At 41.0% G+C, this 26571-nt stretch overlaps 2 protein-coding genes across 3 annotated transcripts in view; both read right to left on the bottom strand.

Annotated features, from left to right (window-relative positions):
* Window positions 1-26571, bottom strand: part of BDKRB1 (bradykinin receptor B1) — a 41588-nt gene that overhangs the window by 8479 nt on the left and 6538 nt on the right. The gene's annotated exons all lie outside the window — the stretch shown is intronic.
* BDKRB2 (bradykinin receptor B2) lies at window positions 60-13481 on the bottom strand. Its single transcript, XM_013940725.2, has 2 exons — window positions 13428-13481; window positions 60-2947 (listed from the first exon to the last, which is right to left on the bottom strand). Exon 2 carries the CDS (start codon window positions 2943-2945, stop codon window positions 1800-1802), a length of 1146 nt encoding a protein of 381 aa, XP_013796179.1. The 5' UTR covers window positions 2946-2947; window positions 13428-13481; the 3' UTR covers window positions 60-1799.

The raw sequence follows: 26571 nt of genomic DNA, 5'->3' as shown, positions 1-26571 counted from the left end.
TTCATTTAAGTTGTTTATTTTCTATCGTAAATACTTACCATATAGTAAAATAATGTGTCTCTATATATTTACATGATTTAAATTAATGTCATATTCTTGATATGTCATAACACTTAAATATTTTACTCCTCAGTACCAAACACTCAACATTTCTTCCATTGCCCGAATAACTACCGAATATGGAATTCCTTTCATTTAAAGGTTGAGCGAGCAGCATGCTCATGTATAAGACAATACTGATAACACTGAAGATAACAGAAAGCCTTGATGTATTTTATTATAAGTGTCTTGGACAATATATAGAAAGAACAAAGAAGTATTTATGACACAATTATATTGGATGATTAAAGAAAATCTATAGAAATTGACTATAAATAATCTACAATCATCTAAATCCCAGTTTTCATAGCACATTTGCACACTTTCAAGTATTTTCTTGGTTTAAATATTTTAAGATTTAATACAACTTTCCCTTTAGATTTACTGTTCCATTCAAGCTCTGATGGATAAAAACCACTCATAGTAGCAGTCATAGTTTAATTATGTCACTAAACTCTATTTCCCTTGGGAATTTTAAGGCTCTAGTCTTCAGTGCCTTGAAAAGAAAGGAAAGGCTCTGTTAATTTCAGTAGTTGTTAGATCTTCTCCAAGTCAGGTTTAGAACAAGGTTCCTAGAGGTAAAAATGCATATTGACAATTTGGTGCACTATCAGCTTATCTTCTGTGTAGAAATAATTTAGATTATAAATCCAGTCTAATTTGGGAAGATGTATTTTTTATTAATATCACTCAAGTTAATTCTACAGAGAAAACTTAGCCAATATGAGAGGCTAAAGAGGCTACACTTACATACTCCAAACATTCAAAACTCCTATTATCTTCAGTTAGATTTCTAGGGCAGATAGATGATGCTTTCCTTCATATCCTCAATTTCTTCTTCTTGTGAGGTTATACCACTTGTGCTGAGCATTTATGTTTCCATTAAATAGCATTACAAACATTAATTATCATTTGTCAGTATTAAAAGAACAAGGCTCTGAGTTGAAGTATGGGTATGAACGTAAGCAACATTCACTCACCCAAAGAGAGCTCTTCATAGTAAATGCAGCAACTTTGCAGAAGGGGTAAACACTCTCCTGCTACCAAGAAAACTCAGTTAGCTTCAGGAAGCTAGCTGCAGCCTTCCTTCCACTACCTTTATTAAGTTACATTCCATACATAAAAGCTGACATAAACCTCTGCTTGGCAGAGGCAGAGCAGTTGCAAAAAGGCACAGTTTGTCAGTCAAATAAAATTGTTCTAGATGACTCAGCAGAGAAAGGAAATGGCATGGAAGATGGCAACTCCTAAAAATCAGTTTGAATAATATTCCTACAAGAGTCCCAGAAACTTATTTAAATATGAGTCCCTTCTGTCAAAAATGTAGTCATACAAGCTGTATGGGTACCATAAGTAGTCACACAATCCTGACAATAGCTCCTATCCTGGGACTCTATTCAGAGAACTGTATGTGCATTCAGGCACTTATGTTCATTAGAAATATAAACATTTCAAACAATGAAGACAGCCAATATAATTCAGTCATGAAAATGTAAATATGCCACAATGTATGCTGCGACCATGACAAAAGTCCAATAGCAGTAGAAGCAGGTGTCTAAATGGAGTTTGCATTAAGATCAGACTGTTGGTTCCCCACAAATGATGAATGCTACCACACATTTATGCTGAGGAGCCAAAGCAGATGGATATTAGTGGAGGCTCAAATGTTAGAAGTTTTTTTCTGTAATGAATGAACTGTGCTATCGTGGTAATGGGAAAACAGACTTTTTCCTTGGGCATTCACTGGAAAAAGAAGTTCTTAAAGTGTCCAGGGAGTTTTCCATCTGCACAGACTGTGATTTTCTGCACCTCTTTGGGAACAAGTCCTTATAGAATTCCGCAGCCTTCCTCTGGAAGTGCTTCCCTACAATGGCATACAGAACTGGGTTCAAGCAGCTGTTGCTAAAGGCACAGTATGTTGCTACCTGGGTCACTATTTCATTGATGTTTTCAAGGCATTTGAAAGTGCCTGCTAGGTGAGACACTGTGTCGATGAATGTGCTGATCTGGAATGGAAGCCAGCAAATAATAAACAGCAAAAGCACAGCAAGGACCAGCATAGTGGCTCTCCTCTCTGTCTGGATTAACTTGAGTTTTTGTAACTCACTACTTCGTAAGGCTTTGATGATTTGAATGGTGCAATAGGTAGTTACACAGAGTGGGATCACAAAGCCCACAATATTAAGCAAGCAGTTGTTTGCAGGCTGCCAGTAGGTGGCTGGATACTGGAGAGAACAGGCCGTGATGTTGTATTCTTTGAAATACTGTAAATTTCGGAACATCATTGTAGGCAAACATATGAGCAACGCACACATCCAGACTATGAAACAATTCCATTTGGCACAGGCAGTTCGTCGCATCCGCCCAAGAGACATGGTTTTCACCAAGGCCAGATAGCGGTCGATGCTTACTAGTGTCAGAAAATAAATGCTAGAATAAAAGTTCATGTAACTAATTGCGTTGACAGTTTTACACAGGAATAGGCCAAAAGGCCATTCAAACTTATTAGAAATATTAATGGCCCAGAAAGGCAAAACACAGACTAACATTAGGTCAGCAAGTGACATGTTTGCTAAGTAAATTTCAGCTACTGTGCAGCGACTCTTGTGAAAACACAGGACGCTGAGGACAAAGACATTTTCTATTGCTCCCAGAATAAATATAAACCAGAGGAATCCAGGCTGTGAAGTGTGTAGCCAGTTCCAAGCGTCCAAATTGATGCATTCAGATCCATTCATTTGATACACTCCTGAAGTATTATGGAAATCTGCAAGATTGATTCTGAGTTCCTGGGTGGTCATAATGTTGTAAAGTTGAGTAACATTTTCTGTTGTGATGGAAACCATTTCTGTGCAGAGAAAAAAAAGGTGAAATGAAATTGCTGCATCTAGCTTTTTGCTGCAGAAGATACAATAAGACAAGCTGCCCCCAAAAGCCTAACTTTGAACAGGTTTACAATTCCATGGTTTGCTCTCTCATAGACACTCTGTATGCTTGCAGAGGGTTTGACAGAGTGAACCAATATGGACTCTGTGGGCCAATTTCAAGGGGATGAAACAGAGGGCTGAAGCAACAGCAGATACTGTCTATATTAAACAGAACTGAAACTGGAAGAGAACATTTACAGGCCTTTATTCCCTAGAACCAAGTTACAGCAAGGTTTTTTTTAATCTTTTGAGAAGGTTGATGGTTATTTTCTTATCTTTGTGCATCAACAGTCATAGTCTCCTAAAGGACTTTTGTACCTTTTGAGTCTCTGTTGCTATTTGTAAGGTGATAGGTTTGTGGCATGTCATCAACATTTCACATGCTGTCTTGTAAAGCAAGAATTTGGTGGAATTCAGTGCTGTTTCCTCCTCACACAACACTATTTTCCCAAAATGTTATGACTATCAAAGCAGCCATTTAGTTTACAGTTCTAGTTTGCACTGAGAAAGCTGCAGAAGCAAAAACCTGTATTTGCAAGCAGTGTGGCTTTCTCAACTTCTCATTGAAATCACTTGTGTACTTCTGTATATGCATTACAATCTCTTTCTGCAGGCAAGTCACAGAGGTTATGAATGGTACCACCTCGGTAAGGGCACTTAGTTTTAACAAGATCCACAGTGGCTGGGTTGGTAAAGATGGTGGCTATCATGTAAGCAAGGACTTGTCTTGCAGTCAGGTTGCAGTGGGCTAATTTGGCTGTGAGAGCACAATCTGAAAACCTGGCGCTACACTGTAAATAACTGTACGGGTCAGAACAGCTTAGGGTCTTACAGGAAGCTATTTAAGGGCTTATATGTTAGATATGTGCTTAAGGGTTATTGAGATGAAACAGAAGCTGAGTGTTCACCTTCAGGGTGTTACCTTCAGGGTAAATTGGCAGTAAAAGGGGACACATTTGTTATTCCTGGAAGGATGGAGTTCTCATTTGTATACTGGTTACTGCATTTGCTGGTTGAGATGTATCAATGCTGGGTATGTACATAGACATTCGGCTGCTGGATGCACAATTAAATGATGGTCGTATTTTGTGTATTTATTATTCATTAAGCCCTGTAGTGCTTGGGAATCAAAGGCAAAGATAAAGACCACTTTGCACTAAGTACAGTAAAGGCAATAACAAAGGAGACTCTCTCTCTCTCTATTCCACAGAATTTATAACATACATGTCAGGCAGGACAGGTCAACTGAATAAAATGGGCAAGTGGGACTGAAAATCCTGAAAGATAAGCCAACTTTAAAATTAATTAATGAGAACAAAACAAAATGTCAGCAATGTGCATTTCCAGTTCTTCGTAACTTGAGCAGCCAAAGGACAGTATCTGCATAAACTAGGCATCAATCAAAATGTTCTCATTCTCCAAGTTCATCCTTTCAAAAATAGAACTTTTGAAGCCCATCTCTAACAGCAGAAATAATCTCCATCCTCTAGCATCTTTCCTGCCTCTTTGTTAATCTCATCACTGTTAGAACCACCTCAGTCTTGAGACACAGGTGTCTTTTGATCTCTGAATGTTTTCAAAAAGCATCGGAGAATGGGTTGGTAGAGCCTACATATTATGCAGCATTACATAGTGTAGATGCCCCTCCAGCGACCTATGCTTTTGGTGACACTGGTGTCTGAAGCTTTTAGGTCTAGTGCACATGGATTTATTTGTTCTGTGTGGGAAGCAAACACCACCTTCAGTGCTTACTGTTTAACATCGGCAATAATCTAATGTATATCCTCTTTTCATCTTCCAGTTGTGAGTAACTATTATAGGTTGTAAATGACTTGGATAGAGATCTTATCTTTGTCTGTACTCTTCCAGGCCGAGCAGCTACAGCTAGTGCATTTTTCTGTGATTTTATTTGTTCATATTTCAGCACACTGGAATATAGGACAATACCAGAAGCCTCACTGGCACCCAGATATGCCTCATCGATTGTTTCCGCTTTATCCATTAGGCCAGATTGGAAGAGTTTGGTACAACTGTATTCTTGATGAGCTCATATTGGCAGTTCCTTATCACCTCCTTATCCTTCATTATCCTCCAGATGTGGATCAAATTACAAACAGCTGTTTAAATTCTCTCTTTCTGTGTCTGTTGGCCCTTTGTGCTGTAAATACACATAGGAAGCAAAATACTGATGGATGATCAAAAAAGGACATTTGAGAATAAAAGTTCTGTAGGGAGATGCAATTAACAGAAGTTGTTTCTTCTGCTGGTAGCATGATGTGAACTTGCAGCAAGACGTAAAATTGCTTTATTTTATGCTTTGGGGTTGGACATATGTACATATTTAAAAGCCATTCATTAGTAATTCAAAGAGTGGTCATAAAGGTTATGACATAATTGGCAGTTTCTATGCCTTTCCCTCATAATTATGACTAACAGAAAAACAATAGCCAGACATTAATTTTACAGAAAATAGCTCAGAAACTGGCCAGTGATTTACGATATTTTTCCTACAATTCATCTCTTTTAGATTATTGTTTTAGAACGGAAATCCCTAGAAAGACAATGCTTTAAAACATTTTTTTTTTCTATTACGGCATGCAGGGGTGCAGTCAGGATGTGAGCCGGTGCAGTGCAGTGGCGTTCCTGGCGACCTGCCTCCTTGGTCCTTTGCTCCAGCTCTTCTCTAAAGCATTGGCAGAAGTGGGGCAGTGAATAAGGTAAAATGCGCTAAGGAGTATTTCCTGACCAGTTTACACAATGTATTTAAATGCTGTGTTTGGTGTTCTTCTCAGTAGCACAGGAAACTTGTTTAAACCCTGTGCTTACAGAATAAATTATGATTCACACAGACATGATATAGAAAAAGGAGAGATGTCTCACTGCCAGTAGCTTATTATCAAAATTCAGTGAAACTAAAGGTGACCTGTTCACACACGCTCTATAAATACCTTCTGTGCAGTGCAAGGCAGGCCTAACATGTAAAACTGGGCTCTTAAAAAGAGTCTGTGTGACATTTCTGATTTAGATACTGCCCAGCTGAAGCAATCCGTCATTACTGTTCAGGAAGGAGAGGCGACTCCCGTTGCAGACTGAACGGCCTGGCATTCACCTCTCCTGCTATTAGTTACCTCCTCCTGCACCAGGACATGAAAACCTTGACAGTCATCATCTTTTCTGCTGTTCCAAAATACTTTTTTTATGTACCAATGTTGGGTATAACAGGCAGAATGTGGGCGGCAGGGGCCCTGCTGCCTGGCGCCCTGTGTGGGAGGCGGCCATGACCTGCCCTGCGCCGGTTGCAGCCAGTTGCAGCCGGCTCCGGCTGGCGCGAGCAGCCCACTGCCAGCCAGCGCTGCAGCCCTGCAGGAGCCTGCGGCACGTGGCGCAGGCAAATTTAAGAAAAGGCGGCAGCTGCTAGGGGCTGGAGACGCTCGTGGGGATGCGCTGCTGAAGGCACACCATGGGCAACACGGGAGCTGCAGCGGGGCTGTGGCTGGAGAAGAGCGAGCTGCTTCGCTGGGGCTGTGCAGAGACCCGGGCTGCTTAGCAGGGTTAGGGAGTCGGGCTGATGGTCTCTGTCAGAGCAGTGGCCTGCTAGAAGAGGTGTTAACAAGTGCTGGGGGCAAAAAGGAGGCCCCTGGTCAGCAGCTGGTAGCACTGAAGTGGTCAAATTGCAAGCAGCATGCTGAGCCGCCAGGGCTGCTGTGGGGCAGCCATGGAGCCCAGGGTGACCGCCTTGGAGGGGTTCCCTGACACCTGGGGGGCGGGAAACTGAGCACTCTGATGGTGAGGTAAAACAGTCCTTTCAGGCAGCCCTGGTTATGGTGGCTAAGCAGACCTGCCGCTCCCCCAGCGTGGCCACTTGGCGGGCCTTTGCTTAGAGCAAATTACAGAAACGCGGGACACTTAGAGCCGCTGCCGCGGGGAGATGGCCTGGCAGTGGCTACAGAAGTGCTGGGGGGCGAGAGCAAGCGAGTTAAAGTCTGTGGCTTGGGAGAGCCAAGATCTGGGGAGTTTGGGGCCTATACCACTTATAAACACTGCCCTACACAATGGAGAAGGTCTTTGGGATCGACTGATGGAGGGATATGTGGAGCAATGGCCTGATCTTGCCAGTGCTGCAAAAAAGATACCCCTGTGGGGGGACTGGGAAGAAGGGGATAATCGACTGCAGTTGTCTGTGCTGATGGACTGTGTTTATAAGCACAGGGAGAGGGCCCCTGACAAGGTGGTGATCACTGATGCCATGGCCCAAAAGCTCTGATGGCTAGGCACAGTTATTTATGCCCTGCCGGTATCGCCTGATAAGCTGCTGGGACATCCTGTTGACCCAGGAGTGACCTCTATGTATCATACTGGGGGGAGCATGCCAGAAGACAGGTGTGAGATTAGCAGCATGGCCAAGAATAATGCCAAGAGTCCAGTAGTATGGTCAACTTCAGAAAAAGTGTCAGGGGAGGATGAAAAGTCTCCATGCTATAGCCTTACATGCTAGGACTTCTGGATGTTCTTGAAGGAAAAGGGGGAGGATATGATGAAGTGGGACAGAAAGCCCAACAGAGATCTAGGGTTGTGAGCTATGGAATGCAAGCGCAAAGGAAAGGTCAGAGAATTGTTAGTAGGATGTGGAGCAAGCTCCAGGAAAGCTAATCCATTTGGTTTTACTCCCCAAATAGGGAAATGCCCACACTGCATCAAATGAATATTGTTCACAACCCATTTTGAGTCTGGCTGAAGCCCAGCAGCTACTGGACTCATGAACTTACTGGTACCTCCAATAGTGGTGTTAGTCTTTGCTTGTCCTGTGCTAATCTTTTGGTCATATGTTAAGGTGTAGTAAATAACTTAAACTGTTATGATGGTCTTGGTTATGTATTTTACAGGGACAAGGCCTGAACTATGTAATAAATATTTAGATTACTACGATGTTAACTCTGATAATCTAGTCTGCGGGACCAAGAGATGGAGCTTGTAGTGAATATATTCAAGCCATTGTGTCCTTCTTGGTTATGTGTTTTGCAGGAACAAGGTGTGAAGTTTGTAATAAGTATATGCTGAGATTGCTGTAATATTAACTCTGATAATTTAGTCCTTGGGGCAGGGCGTGGAGTCTGTAATAGCTGGATGTTCAAATTGTTACTATGTTAACCCCTGTGATGTGGTTTGCAGGGTCAAAGAGTAGAATTTTAATAACTGTAGGCAGACATTGTTATGATGTTAACCCCTAAAGTCTGGTTTGCAGGGACTACGGGTAGAGTTTATAATGAATGTACATTAAGACTGTGATGATATTGAAAGTAGAGTTTATAATGGATGTGTATTAAAACAGTTCTGAAATATGTATATTGCAGAGGTGGAGGGTGGAATATATTGGGCATAAATTGCAGGGTTTAAGTGGCAGGGAGCTGCAGTGCAGACCTTTGAGGGAACCAGTCACAACCATTTCCAGCTGCCTCTGACCGGTGCGAGCAGCCCATCACCCACCAACACTGCAGCTTAGTGGGGAGTTCATGGTGCCTTGGTGCAGGCAGATTTAAGAGCGACAGCCGTGAGAGACTGGAGATGCTCATGGAACTGGGCTGCTGAAGGCACACCATTGGAAACACAGCTGGAGACATGCTTTTGGAAGCAGGCTCTCTGTGCCAAGGGAGGGACACCCCTGAAGACACTGTGGCCTGTGGGCGACTCACACTGAGACAAGGACACCCCTGAAAGGACTGCTGCCCATGAAGGATCCACACTGGAGCAGGTAAACTGAAGGGATTGTGGCCTGTGGAGGACCCATGCTGGAGCGGGGATACCAAGAAGCCCAGACAGGCAGAGGAAAACCAGTAGGAAGCATTGAGTGGCAGAAAGAAACTGATAAGCACAGAAATCATTATCACATGACCCCAACCTCCTGCACAATCTGTCAGGAATCAGGATGGTCTGAGTGTAACCTGTGGCAAAAACAAGAGTATTTGAGACAAGAAAGGGGAAAGGAGAGGTGATTGGCTTAAGCTAAGCCTGGGGAAGGGGGGGAAAAGTGTTTTAAGTGTTTGATTGTTTATGCTATTTTTTTTTCTCAGGACCCAAATCAGTGATCAGAAGTTTGTGTTAACTGGCAATAAATTGCATAAAAATTCCCTGAGCCAAGACTTTGCCTGCAACAGTGCTTCAGACTGCAAAAGTACTGGAATTATGAGCATGATGTAATATTTCAGAGTTTGCTAGTTTACACTCTCTCCTACTTTGTAAATTATAGCCACATCCTGATATGCGTGGTTGAATTACACTGATGATATCAGCTGGGATCTTAGGACTGAAGTGAGTCAATGCAGGTCTCCATGACTCCAGGTCTAAATTACCCTCTCCTATGATAAATAACCCTTCTTATGCCATCAGCGGGGGTAGACACAGCTCAAATCCACCTGACAGGCAGAGCAGCCATACAGTTACAATTCTGTCATGTATCTTGGTGTGAGCACTTGCCAGCTGCTGCTAGTGTCATGAGCCTGCCTAGTTAATCAGCATTTCATACAGTCATAAATACTTTCCAGTTTCCTTTATACTTTTTGGGATCACGATCCAGCAGTGAGTCTTTTGTAAGTGTCCCCCTATCCCTACACAGTTAAGTCAATGGATCTGAGGCCTCCATGTCTGAGTTTCTCTATTTTAAGACCTAAAATTCTGTTTGGGAAGAATCTGAAGATTTGGTCATTCCCCCAGGATTTCTCTGGACTCTGGAAGTCCAGACAACCATTCATTTTCTTTCTCCAGCAAATGTGCAGAGTGTGTGGTGTGACTGGGATGTATCTGAGGCAGTGAGCCTGTGTTTTACAGGTCTTGGTGTACTGGTTTATATACAAAATGAATCTACCATGTACCTATTACGTTACAGTTACCATTTAAGTGCTACTGGGTACATGCTCAAGTATTTCTGACTAGGAAAGTTGAATTAAGAAAAAAACATCCATTCTAACAAAACCCTAACACATTTATAGGACTTGGAAGTAATCCTGCCTGTGATCCTTAGCACCTCTTCCTGCATGCTGGGGCCCCAGAGTTCAGCAGCTGGTGCAATCTGTTGCCAAATCTCTCCCTAGAGCAAGGGAGTGCTGCTGAAGCTGCTCAGAGGAATTTAAAATTGTGCCTGCCCCCACAGAGACATAGAGTGCAGTGCAGGGACTGCTGGGCATCCACTTACTGTGATCATGTATAGCAGCACTGTGCGGAGAAAAATGCATATCTTCTTGGATACAGTTAAGAGTTATGTACATTTATACGCATTTTCTCTTGGCAGGGACAATTAGCCAGTATCATGCTTTGTCCTTGGAGCTAGGGCAGGGAACCACTATGCTGGTGTATCACAGACTCTGGATGTTCTGCCTCTTGAGAAATGTGTATTTCTCTGAGCAGTGCAAGTGTTCTTCTCATCCACCGGAAAACTTTTGGCAGCATGAAGGAAGACTTAATTCCATTTTATTCAAGAAAAATTTTGACACCCCGCCCCCCAAGAAAATAAAATAAGCTTTCCTCTCATCAGAAACCTTGATGCCCAACTCAAAGACTGTTTTGTTCAGCAGCAATATATATCCACACACTTGTGTTTGGGAGCTCTTAGTTGTTCTAGATCTTGTTTAACTGCATCAGCATAAGTAGTAGAGAACAACTTTTTTAATGGAAAAACCTGAAATATAAATATTTTTACTACTATTCTAGCTTTGTTTGCTTAATGAAACAACATCTAAATGATCTTGTACATAAATTACTGCTTCTTAGCTTTCAGGTAAGTAAAAGAAGAGACATGTCTGTGGGAGAACTTTATCAGAGATAAAAAGAGGTTGAGACTTACTCATCAATTTATTCCTTCTGACTGTTTAAAATGCCAGACATGCCAGGATAGGGTTTTGCTGCCGGCATCTCACTAAGGCCTCTAGAGTCTTTACACTGAAACCATTACAGTTACAATCATCTTTGTGTTTTTATAGGATACATCTGATTTCCCTTTTTTTCCTGGATGAATTTAATTCAGCATTTATTGGATACATGCATTGAACTCAGAGGAATGGCATTTATTCAAATAAAATGGCATCATCTGGACAACAGCACATGGACACATGCTATTGTGGAGGGCTACTCCTGCCTCCTGGTTGTTTGTATTCCCTGAAATAAAAAGGAAAATCCTAATGATTACTCAATGTCAGGGTTCATAAAGGCCACTTCAGGTAAGGTTTTATGATTTCTCTCCTCTGCCAGGAAACTAAAATCTTTGTGAGATTGCATAGGGTCCATTTTTGCCTCTTCTATTCCCCTAAACATCTATTCCTTGCTCTCCCATATGCTGGGAACAATTGCTTATTACCTATTTTGTGGTAGTGCTTAGCAGCCTGGTGCCTGGACCAGGACATCATTTCAGTGATACAGGCTTAAAACAAAAGCTAATGCCTGCCTAGAGAGCAGGTACTTTAACACATGAACCAACAAGCTGCCCAGGAAAGCAGAGGTAGAGACAGGCAAGGAGTGAGACAATACCAATCATAAATCAGCCTGAGAAGCTGCTCTCTTAGCACATTAGGCATCTCGGCAAAGGTAAAGATGCAAATGATGCTCTCTTGTGATTGTGCTCATCCCCAGTCCCAAAAGTGGCTATCTGTTTGGGATATGTGACAAAGGTGACTGTAACCTGAGCAAAGTGACACCCATGTCAGAAATAGATGCTAGCTCTGGTTTTGCAGGGCTTCTTGTCAATACTGCTGTGAAAGGAAGCTACCAGCATAAGCACAACCTCTTCAGTGATTTGTGCATCCCGAGGCCCCGTTTGCCTTCTACTCCACATGATGGGTTTTTATGATATATGATCATTCAGGATTACTTAGACATCAGTTTAGTATTTCATTTATTTCAGGGATTTCTTAACAGGAGATGGCCTTGTGAAGGCTAGATCTGATGCCTGGCTGAAGCCTAAACAGAAGTCTGTAGCATCCTTAATAGTACTTTATATTTACCTGGTTCATTTTGTACGCCTTCAGTGGCCAAATGTGTTTTCAGATACATATAGCTGGCTTGCCAGTACAGCTGGCTGTTGAAGGTAGAGGAGCAGAAAGGGTAGGAGGACAAATAGGATTTCAAGTGAGTGGCTGCAAACTGAGAGGGGCACCGGCTCACTTCTGACACATCAGGCTTTAGAAACGGTGCATTGTTATAAGACAGATCAGCTACAGAAATAAATAAAACATGGAGGCCAAGGTCCAACAGTCTGTCCTCTAAATCCCTCTTCCTGTGCTGAGCCAAGACTGCTTTGATACTATGTATTTTTGTGCGGATGCGTCCTCCTGAACATCTCTGAGCCCAGCTCAGGCAGGCAAGTGTCCCTTGGTGGTTCCTATTAGTCTAGCAGCCTTGCTTCTTTCATGCTAATATAAAAAACTACAGTAAATGAAACAGAGAGGCTGTCAAAGCCATAAGAAGAAAAACAAGTATCTGCCTGACAGATCTGCTGTGAGTGAAATGAGAAATAACACAACTTTAAAAGCTGATGTAGGTAAGGGTGGTTCTGTGCAGCACTGTGCAAGCAAGAAAGCCTGTTTCCTGCTGACTCTATGTACATATGGCTTCTGCTTTCTCAGGAGCCTGCAATGCAGAACTGAGTGACTAAAGAAATTGTTAAGAGGCTAAAGAACTTCCCTTAAATTGCCTGATTTGTGACCATTTGACAGGTATTCGCTGACCAAGGAGAGATAGGTTTTATTTGGAGAAAAAGCATAAGAGCTCTAGAAATTCTGGCTCCAGGATGTGTGTTTGTGGGGAAAAGGGAGCTGTTTTTGTTTTTCATTGAGTATGAAGTTACAACAAAATATTCTCAATGCACATTTTCTCCTCTAATTCCACACCTAGAGGGCTAGCACAACTGAAGCCCGTGTGACAGGACAGCGTACTAGAAGCTTTGGTCAGCAGGAACCCAAAGGTGTGATGGAAGATTCAGGTCGTCTTCTGTGGTGGACTCTTATTTTTGGAATTTGGTGTCAACAAAATTACAGGCAAAACATTCTCATAAATGCTGCTCCTGATCTGTAAGGCTTATTTTCAAAGCTTTTATTTCATCCTGCTTTTCTTTCAACTTTTACTTCTGCAAAAAAGCACCTTTGTCATCTGTTCCCAGTGCAGTATCTTGTTTCGATCTAATCCAAGTCCAGTGGGACTGTTTGTACCCCTCTCATTGCCTTTAGAAAGGGTCTCATTTATATCTTTTTCTGACTAGGACTTAATATCAAAAGGTAGCATTATGTGGCTCTTGTGATACCTCTGAAATGTACTCTGAAAATTACTCAGAATATCCTTTTAATCCTGTTTTACTGAGGGGGCATTCATTATTTTGGAGAGCTAGAGGAGTGCCTGAAACATTTGTAAAATGTTTCTTACCTTCAGTTTCTTCTCTTGCTGTGATCACAAGGAATATTTCTTCTCTGCTTTTTACTGAGCCAATGAGTTTCATTTTTAATTTCCAATTTGTATAATAAATCTCTACCTGGCTTTACTACATTTGAGGCTGTAGATCAGTGGATACTTTTTGTGGTAATGTTAGCTTGAACGGTTCCTGTTCTTCATTCATCCTTCACTGTTCCTTTCCACCCTGCGGCTGCCCTCGCAGTTACATTGTTCAAATTCATGAGGCTTCATGTTGAGCCAGATCCAGGAACTTGGCTGGGATAAAAATAACTTTGCAAAAAAACCAGGTTATTTTTAACCCAAATCAGTTCCCTAATTTGTCAAAAAAGTAAGCAAGAAAGAAAAGATGCAGAGTTATTGCCTCTTAAAAGCGGAATTTTTAGAGACCCTTTCATGTGTAATCTTGAAGTGCACCATGGAATGACATCCATTATACTGCAGTAATCATTAAGTGCACTTACTTCACTTATGTTAAGGAAAATGGAAAAAAAATTGTTCTGTTGAAGAAGTTATTTCAATAATGGTGAGTCTAAGAACAGGCTCCTAAATTTTCCTGAGGGACAGGGAGAGGAAGGCCACTCAATTCTGATAATGTCTACTGCAATCCCCCAAAGAAAGATGTGGAAAGAGCACTAACCCAATCAAGTGCAATAAGGCTCTTTGCATAATATATTAATCCCAAGAGGAAATCTGGGAAGCACTCAATTTAGACTTTCCAGTATTATACTCCTCCTGTAAAATCTTATACTTTATATACCCAATTAACTTGGGATATTGTCTTTCAAAGCTGTTTATATATCCCATTCAATAACTGTGACAATTTTTCCAATAAAAGATATTATCTATGGGCAAAGTAATTATAGCTGAGATGGAAAAGAGCAGAACAGAACTGCTGAACTGCTATGAGAGCTGGTAAGAGGAGGAAAATATGAACTGGACCACAAGGAAGTACAGAACACAATATAATTGTACATGGAAAAATGCCAGTCTCATTATGAACACTGCAAGTTTAGATTTATTCCAGATTTGGTGGTGGTGTTTGGGTCACTGTCCATGTTCATTCTCTGATTTGATGCCAACAATACTTTACAAACTGTTCTACTAACAATGCAGTCCAAAATGATGCAAATGTCACCAAAGCTTGATGTTGCTGCCATTCTGAAAGAGCAGAGAGTTTTAGTACAATAATTCTATTTCATCTGAACTGGGAAATAGTAATTTTTAACATTTGAGGCAGAATTTTCAAATTTCTCCAGCCACTAAACCATTCAGTGTCAATCTATTTGAACTAAAAATAAACTGGAGTTTGTTTATGTTTGATTTTCATAAACTTTCTTTATCATTTTTTAAAAGTGGGGGCAGGAAGGGAATCTGAACAATGGTATTCCATATAATAATTGTGCACCAGCCCCCAAAGCATGGACTTTGTAACAGTTTCTGGCTCAGATTCCAAGGCAGAATTGAATAGGTCATAGTCTAACCTTCTACCCTTTGCTTGCATCCTTGGTGGTTTTAAAGATCCAACTGGATAAAGCCCTGAGTAACCTGGTCTGCTCCCCTGAGAGCTGACCCCACGTTGAGTGGGAGGTTGGACTAGAGACGTGCCAAGGTCCCTTCCAACCTGAATTATCCTAAAATCCTTAATTTGTGCTTCTCATGCTAAGAATTCAAGTTTTCAGTTGGATTTATGCTAAAAAAGAAAGCAGAATTGGGCACTGGGTAACAAGGAGTCCTTGTTCACTGTTTCCCTAGACAGCTCCTGGAGATTTTGCTGAAAGCACTGTGGGAATTGGTTTTTGCCAAAATCATTTTTTCATGTGTCAGAACACAACATCAGCTCATCCAAATCATAGAAATAAATGGAGAAAAGTTGACTTGTAGTAGCTGAGATTTTCAGTGGGGGGCAGGAGGGAACCTGAGTGCCAATAGAGCAGAGTCTGCACAGTGAGCGGCTGAGGGGCCAATGCTGGCAGCTGAGATGTGCTGGGTTATGTCTTCTGCTTCTAGACTGCTGTATGATTCAGTGGGCTCTTGGAGCCATGATTAAAAGGTATATATTTTTATAATATAAAAATACGTGCTGTTCCAAATACCTTTCCAACCTTTACTTCAGTTATCTGTTTAGGTGGCTAGAAAAGAAAGAAAAGCCCAGAGAGAGAGAGAGAAAGCTCTGGAAGACTTAAGCAGAGAGATTAATTCAATGAAGCAGGAAGGACATACAGAAAATTAATTAGAAATCTAAGAAGTTAATGGACAGCTTGGTCAGGCGTAGCGATGGGGAGTTTTGCCTCTCTTCTCACTAGAAATCCTGATGGACTGATATTCAGTGCATATATAAGGAGGAGAGAAAAAATCTGTGAGCAACAGCCAGGTGTTTGGGAGGCTTGAATATGGACATTTTGGAAACTGCAGGGTATCTGAGATGTCTGCATGGGGCTGGTATATGATACAGGACCTCTGAGAGATGCCATCTTCTGTAGTCAAGCAAGATACTCTGGAGTGTCTGAAACACGCCCAGACACTGCTGGAGCACCTCTGTCCCTTGATGTTAGCATTAGGATTGGAGGGTAGAGGGCGTAACTCCACTGTGAAACTAGCAAATCTTTGGCTTTAATAGAGCATTATAGGGGCTATAAAAGAGAGCATTATAGCTGTAAAATGAAATGCAGAATTATAGCAAATGAAGATACGTAAAAGATTCTCCTGTTAAAACAGTCCAGGTTTTAAGAGCTAAAAAAGAGAAGCTACTGATTTGTTCCAGAAGAAATGGTTGAAATATGATCTTCTGCTTTTTAAGTGTTTGAAAAATAGAAAAGGCTTGGGTCAGTATTTGAAATTAATAAGAGTCTGATGCAGTGCTCAATATATTGGAGCCTAGTGCTTAGTTGGCTTAGTGCTGTTTTTAAGGATAATTCCTGTTTCTTGTCTCTTGGGAGGATGAGAATGCTATGTAAAGCTCTGGTATCTTGGCAACAGCTAAAGCAGATGAGCTAAAGGCAAAGGTTTTTGGTTTTCCTGTTTTGTGTTTCTTCTCACAAAAGTTATTACTTATAGGCAAAATAACAGGAAAAAAAATTGTACCTCTATACATTCATTTAAAAATCTGCATGTTTATAGCACCTTCCTTCTCTTCCAGAGAACACTCTATTCCTCAGGGCTGACTCAAAGCCCATCCTTATTTTAGCCTTTCATAACTATCTCAAAAGCAATATAAGCTGGAAATATTTAGTGAGAAATAACTTTTAAAATTAATCTTTTTCCTTGTTGAAATATTTCCTCCCCCTTCTCTGAAGTATGGAGGAGAGAAAACATATATTTAGTTAGAAATGTACTGCCACACAGCTCTGATGAAATATCATTCCTATTGTAATACTTATAAATGTGATGCATTATAGTATTATTCACTAGCAGTAATTTCACTGGGAGTAATTTACAAATGCAAGTGGATTCAGCCTCCAGATCTCTTGTTCATGTGAAAATTTCTCAGATGAGCTGTCATGAGTCTACATGATTTATTCCCAGTTAGTGATGAGCACAAGAGCTACAAGAGTTTGGGTTTGCTGATGACTAGCAAGGTACTGTAAAGATTTAGTCGTGGTCCTGTTGTATGTGTTAGCTTATAGAGCTGTTCTCTGGAGCAGTGTAACCCTTCTTGTATGGGAATCCTGAGTCTCAAAAAGTATTCCAAAAAAGCATTGCCACTGGTGATAAACTGAGTGAGAACATTCCTCTTGCAGAGAGAGGCTGCATCAGGGTTTCATTAAAATAAAAAGGGACCTAAACCACAGGGGAGAGTATAAGCAAATTAATAGTCAAGAATAGTCAAGAATCCTTTGAATGCACTTCTAGGGCTGTTTTGAGGCACATCATGGCAAGATACAGTTTGGACAAAGGAATGAAATATTAGGATGAATCCATCAGGTTTTTTCACAGTAAACCTGCTGCTAAAATCTGAAAGTGTTTGGCAGTAAAACTACATGAAGTCTGTAACTGTGGAGTCATCAAGAAATGAAAATATGATACATAGATGTCCTGTACATGGTGATATGTTACTGCAACACTTCTCTGTGTTTAAATTTAGACATGAATAACTGGGTTTGTGTTTTGTTTTCCTAGAGATTTCCTTTTTGTTAATGCTGTGCAGCTTTTCATTTCTCTTTCATACATAATGGATTAACAAACACAGTAGAAGAACTTTCTGTACTTGTTCAGCAACTTTTACCATTGTATTTTGTGAGCATAGAAGGAAGATAAATACAAGAACTACCAAACTATTCTGAAAACAGAAATGGTCACTTCCATCCTTCCTCTCCCAGCACATTTTCAGATCTGCTGCAGACAAGTTCAAATGCCTTTGAGAAGGTTTAAGCTGTTCTGATTTACTGAGTTACTTTTTCTCCATCCCCAGCTTTCTCAACATGCTATACTCTTAGGAAGGAATGAAGTATATGAAGCTCTTAACTCTAAGTGTTAATCAGGCACAAGCCAGATTTGTTCATCTTTTTGTAGTCACTGGGCAGGTGACAGACTTCTTTCTAAGTCTATGCTCTGTCTAACTCGGAGCAAGGTCTGGAACTCAAGTGATCTAGGTGCCAGGATATTAAGAAGCCACAAGGTCATTGAATAATGTGCATCAAGACCTTTTCTCTTGATGAAGCCACTTCAAATGAGTGTAAATACTTAAATAATTGTTGAAGCAGGGGCATGAATCTGATTCTTCCATTTGCAAAAATACCAACAGTTGCTAGACTTACAATGTCAATCTTTTAGCTCCTTCTCTCTCTCCTAGTGCATACTGAATTACTTGTTGCAATGTTCAAGTCACAGAAGCAAAGAATAGTTGGGGTTGGAAGGGACCTCTGGAGGTCATCTGATCCAACCCCCCGCCCAAAGCAGGGTCACCTAGAGCAGGTTGCCCAGGATCATGTCCAGTTGGGTTTTTAATATCTCCATGGATGGAGACTCCACAAGCTCTCTGGGCAACCTGTTCCAGTGTTCAACCACCATCACAGTAAAGAATTGTTTTCTTATGTTCAAATGGATTTCCTGTGCTGCAGTATGTGCCCATTGCCTCTTGTCCTGTCACTGGGCAGAAGAGTCTAGTTTCCAGGATTAGTTGCTCCATCACCTTCCCAGGGGTCGAGGCGAGGCTGACCAGCCTGTAGCAAATCCTTGAGCTTAGGATTCATCTCTCTGCTTCCAGGGCTGATTTCTGTTCTTTGATTTCTTGCTCACTTGATCTTAATGTGTTGTCTAGAATGATTTTTTTGTTGTTGTTGTATTTCATACTTGGTAAGGTGCAGAGTAGAGGGTTGAACTCTGCAGGTGGCATCAACCTTGTTTCCTCTGTTTCTCAAGTTCTTTGGTACCTTTGAAGGCAGTGCTAGCTTGCCTCAATAATGTAAGTGGGAAAGCTGCTACACTTTGCTAGGCTGGCATTTCAAACAATGCCAGGGTGAGACACATCTCCAAATGTACTGGTTTAAGATTCCCATTCAGACCAGCTTTGAGGCTGAGTGGTTCCCTTTCTCAAAGGCACAGGCAGAGGAGATGCTGAGGAAAATGGAGAGGAAGAGATGGCAGATGTAGGTCAGATGCCGTTGCACATTAGCAGGTCACACAGGTAGAGGGTAAGGGAGAGATGTCTGCTGGAGAGAGTGCTGTCTAGGGCCCTGCTTATTGCTAAGTGGAAAGATGTAAAAAAGAATAATGGACTGGGTTTGTAGTGTGGGTGAAATAAACCCAAAGCTTGGTATCGTCTGCTAAGACTCACAAAGATCACTAGTTTCTATCGTTAGCTAAAAGGGCTTCTGCCAATAAGGGCAATAATCAGATAATATTTTGCTCACATTTTTCATCCCCAAAGAACTTGCACTCAACATTAGTTCTGTTGCTGTGGAAATGATCATATATTAATATAATTTATTCCTGAGCCTAGCTGGCTTGCTGCTTAAGTTTGATGATATCTCCCCCATTGCGTTGTCTTGGAAATATCACAGAATCACAGAAGGGTTGAGGTTGGAAGGGACCTCTGGAGATCATCTAGTCCAGCCCCCCTGCTCAAGCAGGGTCACCTAGAGCACATTGCACAGGATCGTGTCCAGGCGGGTTTTGAATATCTCCAAAGAAGGAGACTCCACAACCTCTCTGGGTAGCCTGTTCCAGTGCTCTGTCACCCTCACAGTAAAGAAGTTTTTCATCACGTTCAGATGGAACTTCTTGTGTTTCAATTTGTGCCCATTGCCTCTCGTCCTATTGCTGGGCACCACTGAAAAGAGTCTGGTCCCATCCTCTTGACACCCTCCCTTCAGATACTTATACACATTGATGAGATCCCCTCTCAGTGTTCTCTTCTTCAGGCTGAACAGGCCCAGCTCTCTCAGCCTTTCCTCATAAGAGAGATACTCCAGTCCCCTAATCATCTTAGCAGCCCTCTGCTGTACTCTCTGCAGTAGCTCCATGTCTCTCTTGTACTGGGGAGCCCAGAACTGGACACAGTACTCCAGATGTGGCCTCACCAGGGCTGAGTAGAGGGGGAGGCTCACCTCCCTCGACCTGCTGGCAATGCTCTTCCTAATGCAACCCAGGATACCATTGGCCTTCTTGGCCACAAGGGCACATTGCTGCCTCATGCTTAACTTGGTGTCCACCAGCACTCCCAGGTCCTTCACCACAGAGCTGCTTTCTGGCAGGTCAGCCCCCAGCCTGTACTGGTGTATGGGGTTATTCCTCCCTAGGTGAAGGACTTTACACTTGCCTTTGTTGAACTTCATGAGGTTCCTCTCTGCCCATCTGTCCAGCCTGTTGAGGTCCCTCTGAATGGCAGCACAGCCCTCTGGTGTATTGGCCACTCCTCCCAGTTTCATATCATCAGCAAACTTGCTGAGGGTGCACTCTGTCCCTTCATCCAGGTCATTGATGAATAAGTTGAACAGGGCTGGACCCAGTACTGACCCCTGGGGGACACCGCTAGCTACAGGCCTCCAACTAGACTGCACCACTGAGCACAACTCTCCGAGCTCTGCCTTTCAGCCAGTTCTCAAACCACCTCGCTGTCTGCTCATCTATAGTGATGTAACTGCCCATTTGTATAAGGAGAGAAGAAACAGAAACATTGCTTAGAGTGAGACCAACATGCTTTGCCACCAGGAACCACACAGGGCTCCCTCTCATGTGACAGTGGCTGCTGGGAAAGTCTAAGTCTGGTCCCAGGGCTGAAATCCTTCATCTTCCTTATCTCTGCTGCAGCGCTTACAGTGTCCATCTACAGAGCATTCCTGGGAAACATGTCACTAAAGCAGAATCAAATCGCCATCTAACTGGAGTCTAATTCTTGGAAAGAAACAAATGTTTTATACTACTACACAAGCCTAATAAAATGGAGGAAGTAACATTTGTGATGATGGATGGGAGATTGTTACATATTATAGGCATAACAGAAACATCAGATTGTAGTAAGGAGTGAAACACACATTGAATGGTGTATGTTGCTTATAAAAGAGATACAAACAAAACATTTGTCTTTTTGTTATCAGATGTGAACTAAGGAGGAATGTAAAAATAAAAAGAATTCAGCTTGTGTTTAGGAAGGCTGTCAGTGAAAACCATTCTGCTAGACTGGCTGAGAGAGAAAGAGATCACTCATGTAATTAGATAGATAAATACTGCTAGAAATTGTATTGCTGTGTGAGATGTTTCTTAAATATTTGCTATATGTATATGCAATATGCTCAGAGGTACATGAAGAAACACCCAGATATTCCCAGATAGTATAGGCAAAAAAAATTTTCCATCAAAGCATCAGAAAGAAAACAAAGGATGGTATTATTTTATCTTGAGGACGTGGTGAGGATATTGTAGGTCTGATGACTGAAAATAACCTCAAGTGGAATGATCAAAACTTTCATAGTTAAACTGAACTAAGAAAACAAATGAGAGGTTATAAAATTCCTGATTTTTGTGAAGTGACATGTAGATTTACCAGGTTGAAATAGAGACAAAGGAGGTTGCAGCCCCTTCCCTAAGCCCTGCAGGACCTGCAGGAATGCTCTGTTGTACGACAAGGGACTTGTTTACTGCATCAGCACTGCAAAATTCAAAGAGCTTAATGCACTAATGTTTTGAGACCTGGTTAATATCCTTTGCAGAAATCTGATGTCATGTGAAACGGCAGGTCTGATGACAATGAACAATGCAATACATCAATGTAGACAATGGTAGACAATACCTGGAGGCCAGTGATAAGAAATAAAATAAATGTGATAAAGAAATAAAATGCTAGTGATTTTACCAAGTGTAGCTTGTGCAGCTAGATTATATTTCTTTGTTAAAGTAAGCATTTCCCGCTTTAAAAAAAAGCCTTTCCTGAAAACCAGATAGATCAGAACTATCTCAAGTGCCATGTTGAAAATAGCTAAGTTGGAAAAGAAATATATGAATTTTCAATTGGTTAAAGGCAGTTCTTGAGAGGTGGGCTGGAGGAACTGTTACTAGGGGTGTTTCTCAGAACTGGTCTTGGGGTTCATTTAATTAAATATTTACATAGTTGATTTCAGTATGAAGAATAGGAGAGCACTGATGAAGTATGCCAGTGACATGAATAGCTTGATATCTTCATTACAGAGAACAATAGGAATATCCTGCAGAAAGCACTAGACGATATTAATAATTAGAGCAACAGATGTGGAGGAAAAAATGTAAGTTTTGAAGCAATTATGTTCCCCAAGAAGATGTAGCAACTGAAGTTGCTTTATTTGCCTTGTTATAGTAGAAGCACAGTAGAGTTGTTCAGTAGTATACAAACTTCACTTAAAAAAAAATCACTCACTGATACACTCCCGTGTTTGTCACGTTACTCTTTAAGTGCACCAGACCTGTTCAGTTCAGTTTAGCCACTCCTTTCTCTTAGCTGAAATACACCCCTTTTCCCTGGGTAGCAGCTTTACAGTTCTCATGACTAGGCAGAATGTAAAGGTCTAATGGCCAAACAGCATTTGCCAGTGTTGCTCTGTTTGTGTATTAAATACTTTTTGGAGAGATTTGCCTTTCAGATGAACTGGCTCTGTGCCCGGAAAGCACTTTGGTTCTAGCACCTTGGGAACATTGTAGCAGCCATTTAGAGAAAGGGTAGGGATTTGCCATCTCCATTGCCTCCGACCACTATCATGCTTACACTGCTATCAGGAGCAGCTAAAATAACACAGTATTTGCTTCACATTTTCACCACTGGCTTTCACAACTGTGGCTTTATGAGGAAAGCCTGAAAGTCCCTGATAGCAAAGACTGGAAGCTCATAGTATGTATGGCTGACTGGTTGCTGTGACTAAACTCTAGTAGTCATTTCCTTGATAGCCACTTTTTTCATCAGTTTTTATCATACAGGCGACTGATTATTTTACTTTGGAGTTGATTCAGGCTTTGTTGCACATTATAGCAACTAAAGGATATTTGAAACTGTAATACTCTGTCCCCAACTACAAATAATCATCCCCACGTGGCTGGAAATGTTTCAGCCACAGCTACTTTTTCTGTTACTCAGCTGTACACTTATGGCTCTGTGCAAGCAGAGGATTCCTTAGTGCAGGCAGACTTCTGAGGGCATCACAGGCATGTGTCCTCTCTATAAAATAGTAATAATGCCTGGCATTCCCTTAATGCCTTCCACCAAAGGGGTATACGGACAACTTCACTGAGTAAATGTGCTTTACTGGGCCCAAATAGTACATTATTGGGCTCTGACAGCAGAATAGGCTAGAAATTAACTATATAATGTTCAATTCAAATTACAGCATTAGGTAGAATGCAGGTAAAATTTGGAGGAGATGATAGAATTTATCCAGGATATTCTGTTTAGCATCTCTACCACATGGGCTTCTTCTTAAGAGAGTCTTAGACAACAGCTGTATACCCATCCCAAAATCTACATCAACCTATAAACTCAATCATATTTCAGTCTCCTGTAAAGCCTGGCTTTCCTCGTGGAATACCCTAGTGAATGAGCTCCAGCATCACTGATTTGTGTCATGGAAGGCAATACAAGCATAAGATACTTATTGCCTAAATAGCAGGTGGTCTTTACTAAGAAAGTTGGGTATTTTTATTTTTTAATTTCATACCCTCTTGAGTGTTCCTAAATGCAGGGTATAGCAGTGCAACCACTGGTGAACTCCCTTCTTAGGAAGAAGCCTAGTCTAGAACTTATTTGACTTCTTCAATGATAAACTTCAGAAAACCATTTTTCCTTGCCCTTCCTAGGCTAATAACCTAGGCTAATAACCATAACAGCCTGTTACAATGTTCCTTGAGCAGCTGGAACAGTCATTTCATATTATTTTTATGTCTTTGCTCCTGACTTAGCCAACATAGTAAGCATTTGCAATGGGAAAGAGGTCAGTTTTCAGAAATCAGGATTAAAAATTACTACAGACTGTACATTGGAGAGGAGGGCTCCTTACTGTCAAAAAACAGATATACCTATGTATTTGAAATCAGGTGTTTCTGAGTAATTATAGTGGACTTCAGACTGTGTTGCAATTACCTTGATAGCCACAGCAGGTAATGGGTATATATCCAAATGCCGTCTAGTTTTTCTTGTGAAAACCTAGGACAACACCAATGACAATGGCTTTTAAGTGGAATTTAACTGTATTCCTATTGGCAGAATCGAGTAAAGAATTTGAATACGTGCTGGTATGGATTTGGTGATTAACTGAATTGTACAAACATTCATGCAGATTTCAGCACTGAATGGTCTGGAAGATTCAGGATACCTCTCCAGCTGAAGAGTGGTGTGATGAAAGAAGTTTGATTTGCAGCCTTCAGTGGTTGGATTATGATTTTATTTTTCCCACCCATGCTTTGCCAATGTTTTGAAATTAAACTGTTAATTAGTCACCACCCCTTTGCTGGCAACAGATATCAGAGCCTTGCTGGGATCTGGAGTGTGTTCTGCAGACAATTTGTTTTTTGCTCTGTATCCGTGGGTTTTGAGCACTGGTGGTCACCAATAAGATATGGCAGTCTGCTCTTTCCAGAATCTCAGTGCCAACACAAAAAGATGGTGAGAGAGATAGACTCCCTTAGTATATGCCACAGCTCCTTCAAAGAATGATTGTACCCAAAGCTAACAAAAAACAAGGACTCTTCAAAGACTGAGCAGTCACTGAATGGTGTTGAGTTGCTGCTGGGTGGCTTTGCTGCCTGTTTGCTGTACAGTGATAACGGTTAATGGATCACATTTGCTGGTACATCACACCACATACTATTGCAGCCATGTAGAAAAATTTTTTAGTAAATGTTGGAGGAGGATGATTTTCTTTTCCTATTAAAATGACTGTTGAAACTGAAACTTTCTGGAGAAACCGATTCATCTTTTTAATGAGAAAGATTTTTCAAAAAAGATTTGGGCAATTTAATAGGAAAGGTTTTAAAGATGTAATTTCTGATCCTCAACAAAGGAGGAGACATACTGACAAATAGGCAACAGCTTAGCATGAAACCCAGATTCAAGTTCTTGATTCGCTCTTGCTCTGTCTGGCCAACTAAATAGTTATCTTTACAAAGTGGAGCAGCTCCAAAAAGGAGAGAATGAAAGATACCAACTCTCTACAACTTATCCCTCAGTCACTTGCTTAAGGAGGAAGATGTCTGATTCAAAGTCCTTGTTCTGTGATACCCATTCCCAGACAGATTTCTTTTGTGCGTGACTTCTGTGTTTTAGTTTCTTGTTTTCAGAAAAGATTTCAAGATTCTTTAATTCCTGATGGGAATTAAATTATACATTTCACTGCTTCCTTCTGCCCTTCCAAATTTTTTTGAGAAACCAAAACACTGTCTTCTGACCAGCCTTGATAATTTTGAAAAATGTCCTGATATAAGTTAATCATGTCACCTTTGAACTTGTGTACCATGGCTTTTATAATGATGGTAGAACATAAAGCACTGTATAGTATTGCATGTGACAGTTTTCTGTAGCAGGAAGAAAGGCTTGTGGCAGAGTGTCAGGACAGGAACAAGCAAGGAGAAAATGAGCAGATAGGAGTTCTGGAACAAAACACAGTGCTGCTAAGGAAAACAAATAGAGGAGAAATGCTGCTACTAGGAAGGAAAAAAGGAAGGAAGGGAGAAAGGACAGAAGGAATGAAGAGGGTTTTAATTTCCCCAAAAGGATACAAAACAAAGAATATTCTGTGTCAGGAATATACCAAAGTTATGAGAGTTTTACCTGGGATTTTCATTCAAACTGTTATAAAACATAGATCTTTAACACAGTTTTGATCCTTATTTTATTTAGCATCAAAGCAGTCCAAAATTTTAAATGTTTGAATCTGGTATTTAAAGTCAAGCCTTTCTTTAATTTTTTAGTTATCTGACCAGAATTCATTCATCCTAACCCCAAACTTATGCATATGTTTCATTTAATTCCTTTTAAAACAGACAAAAACATATGGTGGAAACTGCTTATGCAGTAAACCTATCTATAGTGATACATGATGCAAAGTATAGCACAATAAAATCTCAAATGTCTTTAACTGTACAGTTACGAGCTCATGTTTCACATGGCAATTTATAGACTAAGTCTGTTGGGGAAGAAAACAGATTGCTGCCTTCTTGCATTTCCGAAAAAGGCTGTTTCTAAAACATTGCAGGAAGCACCTACAGAAGACTGTCTTCACTTTATTACTTCTCCTTCCTTTTACTTCTGGGAAATGTTTCTTTTGCTGAGCCAGCTGGTGGGGATTTCTTGGCTATAAGGTGACTCTTTTAATGAAAAAAAAAAGTCTCTTCAAAGAAATGATGTAAGTAGAAGGTGAGAGCACACAGTTGTCTTATGCAACATTCCTGAACATGCTCCATTTTTTTTAATGCATATATTATAAATTAAAATCTGTGAAAAATATGCCAGCCATTCAGGAACCACCTTCATGTTTGATTCATTTAACCAGGTTGGAATAGTATCACTTTGAAAATGAACTTGAAACTCACCCAGAAAAAACAAGAATAGGACTGTTTGTAAAGCGCTTAAGTTTTAAACCACTGCTAGTCCAGCTTAATTACTTGACTCTGTTACTTACTATAAATCTCTACAAGGAATGAAGGCCTGTGAGAAGCTAACTGC

The sequence above is a fragment of the Apteryx mantelli genome, chromosome 4, assembly GCF_036417845.1.
Source record: "Apteryx mantelli isolate bAptMan1 chromosome 4, bAptMan1.hap1, whole genome shotgun sequence".
In the NCBI taxonomy this organism is placed as follows: domain Eukaryota; kingdom Metazoa; phylum Chordata; class Aves; order Apterygiformes; family Apterygidae; genus Apteryx; species Apteryx mantelli.
Note: the sequence above shows the minus strand (reverse complement) of the source record. Positions and strands in the feature narration are given on the sequence as shown.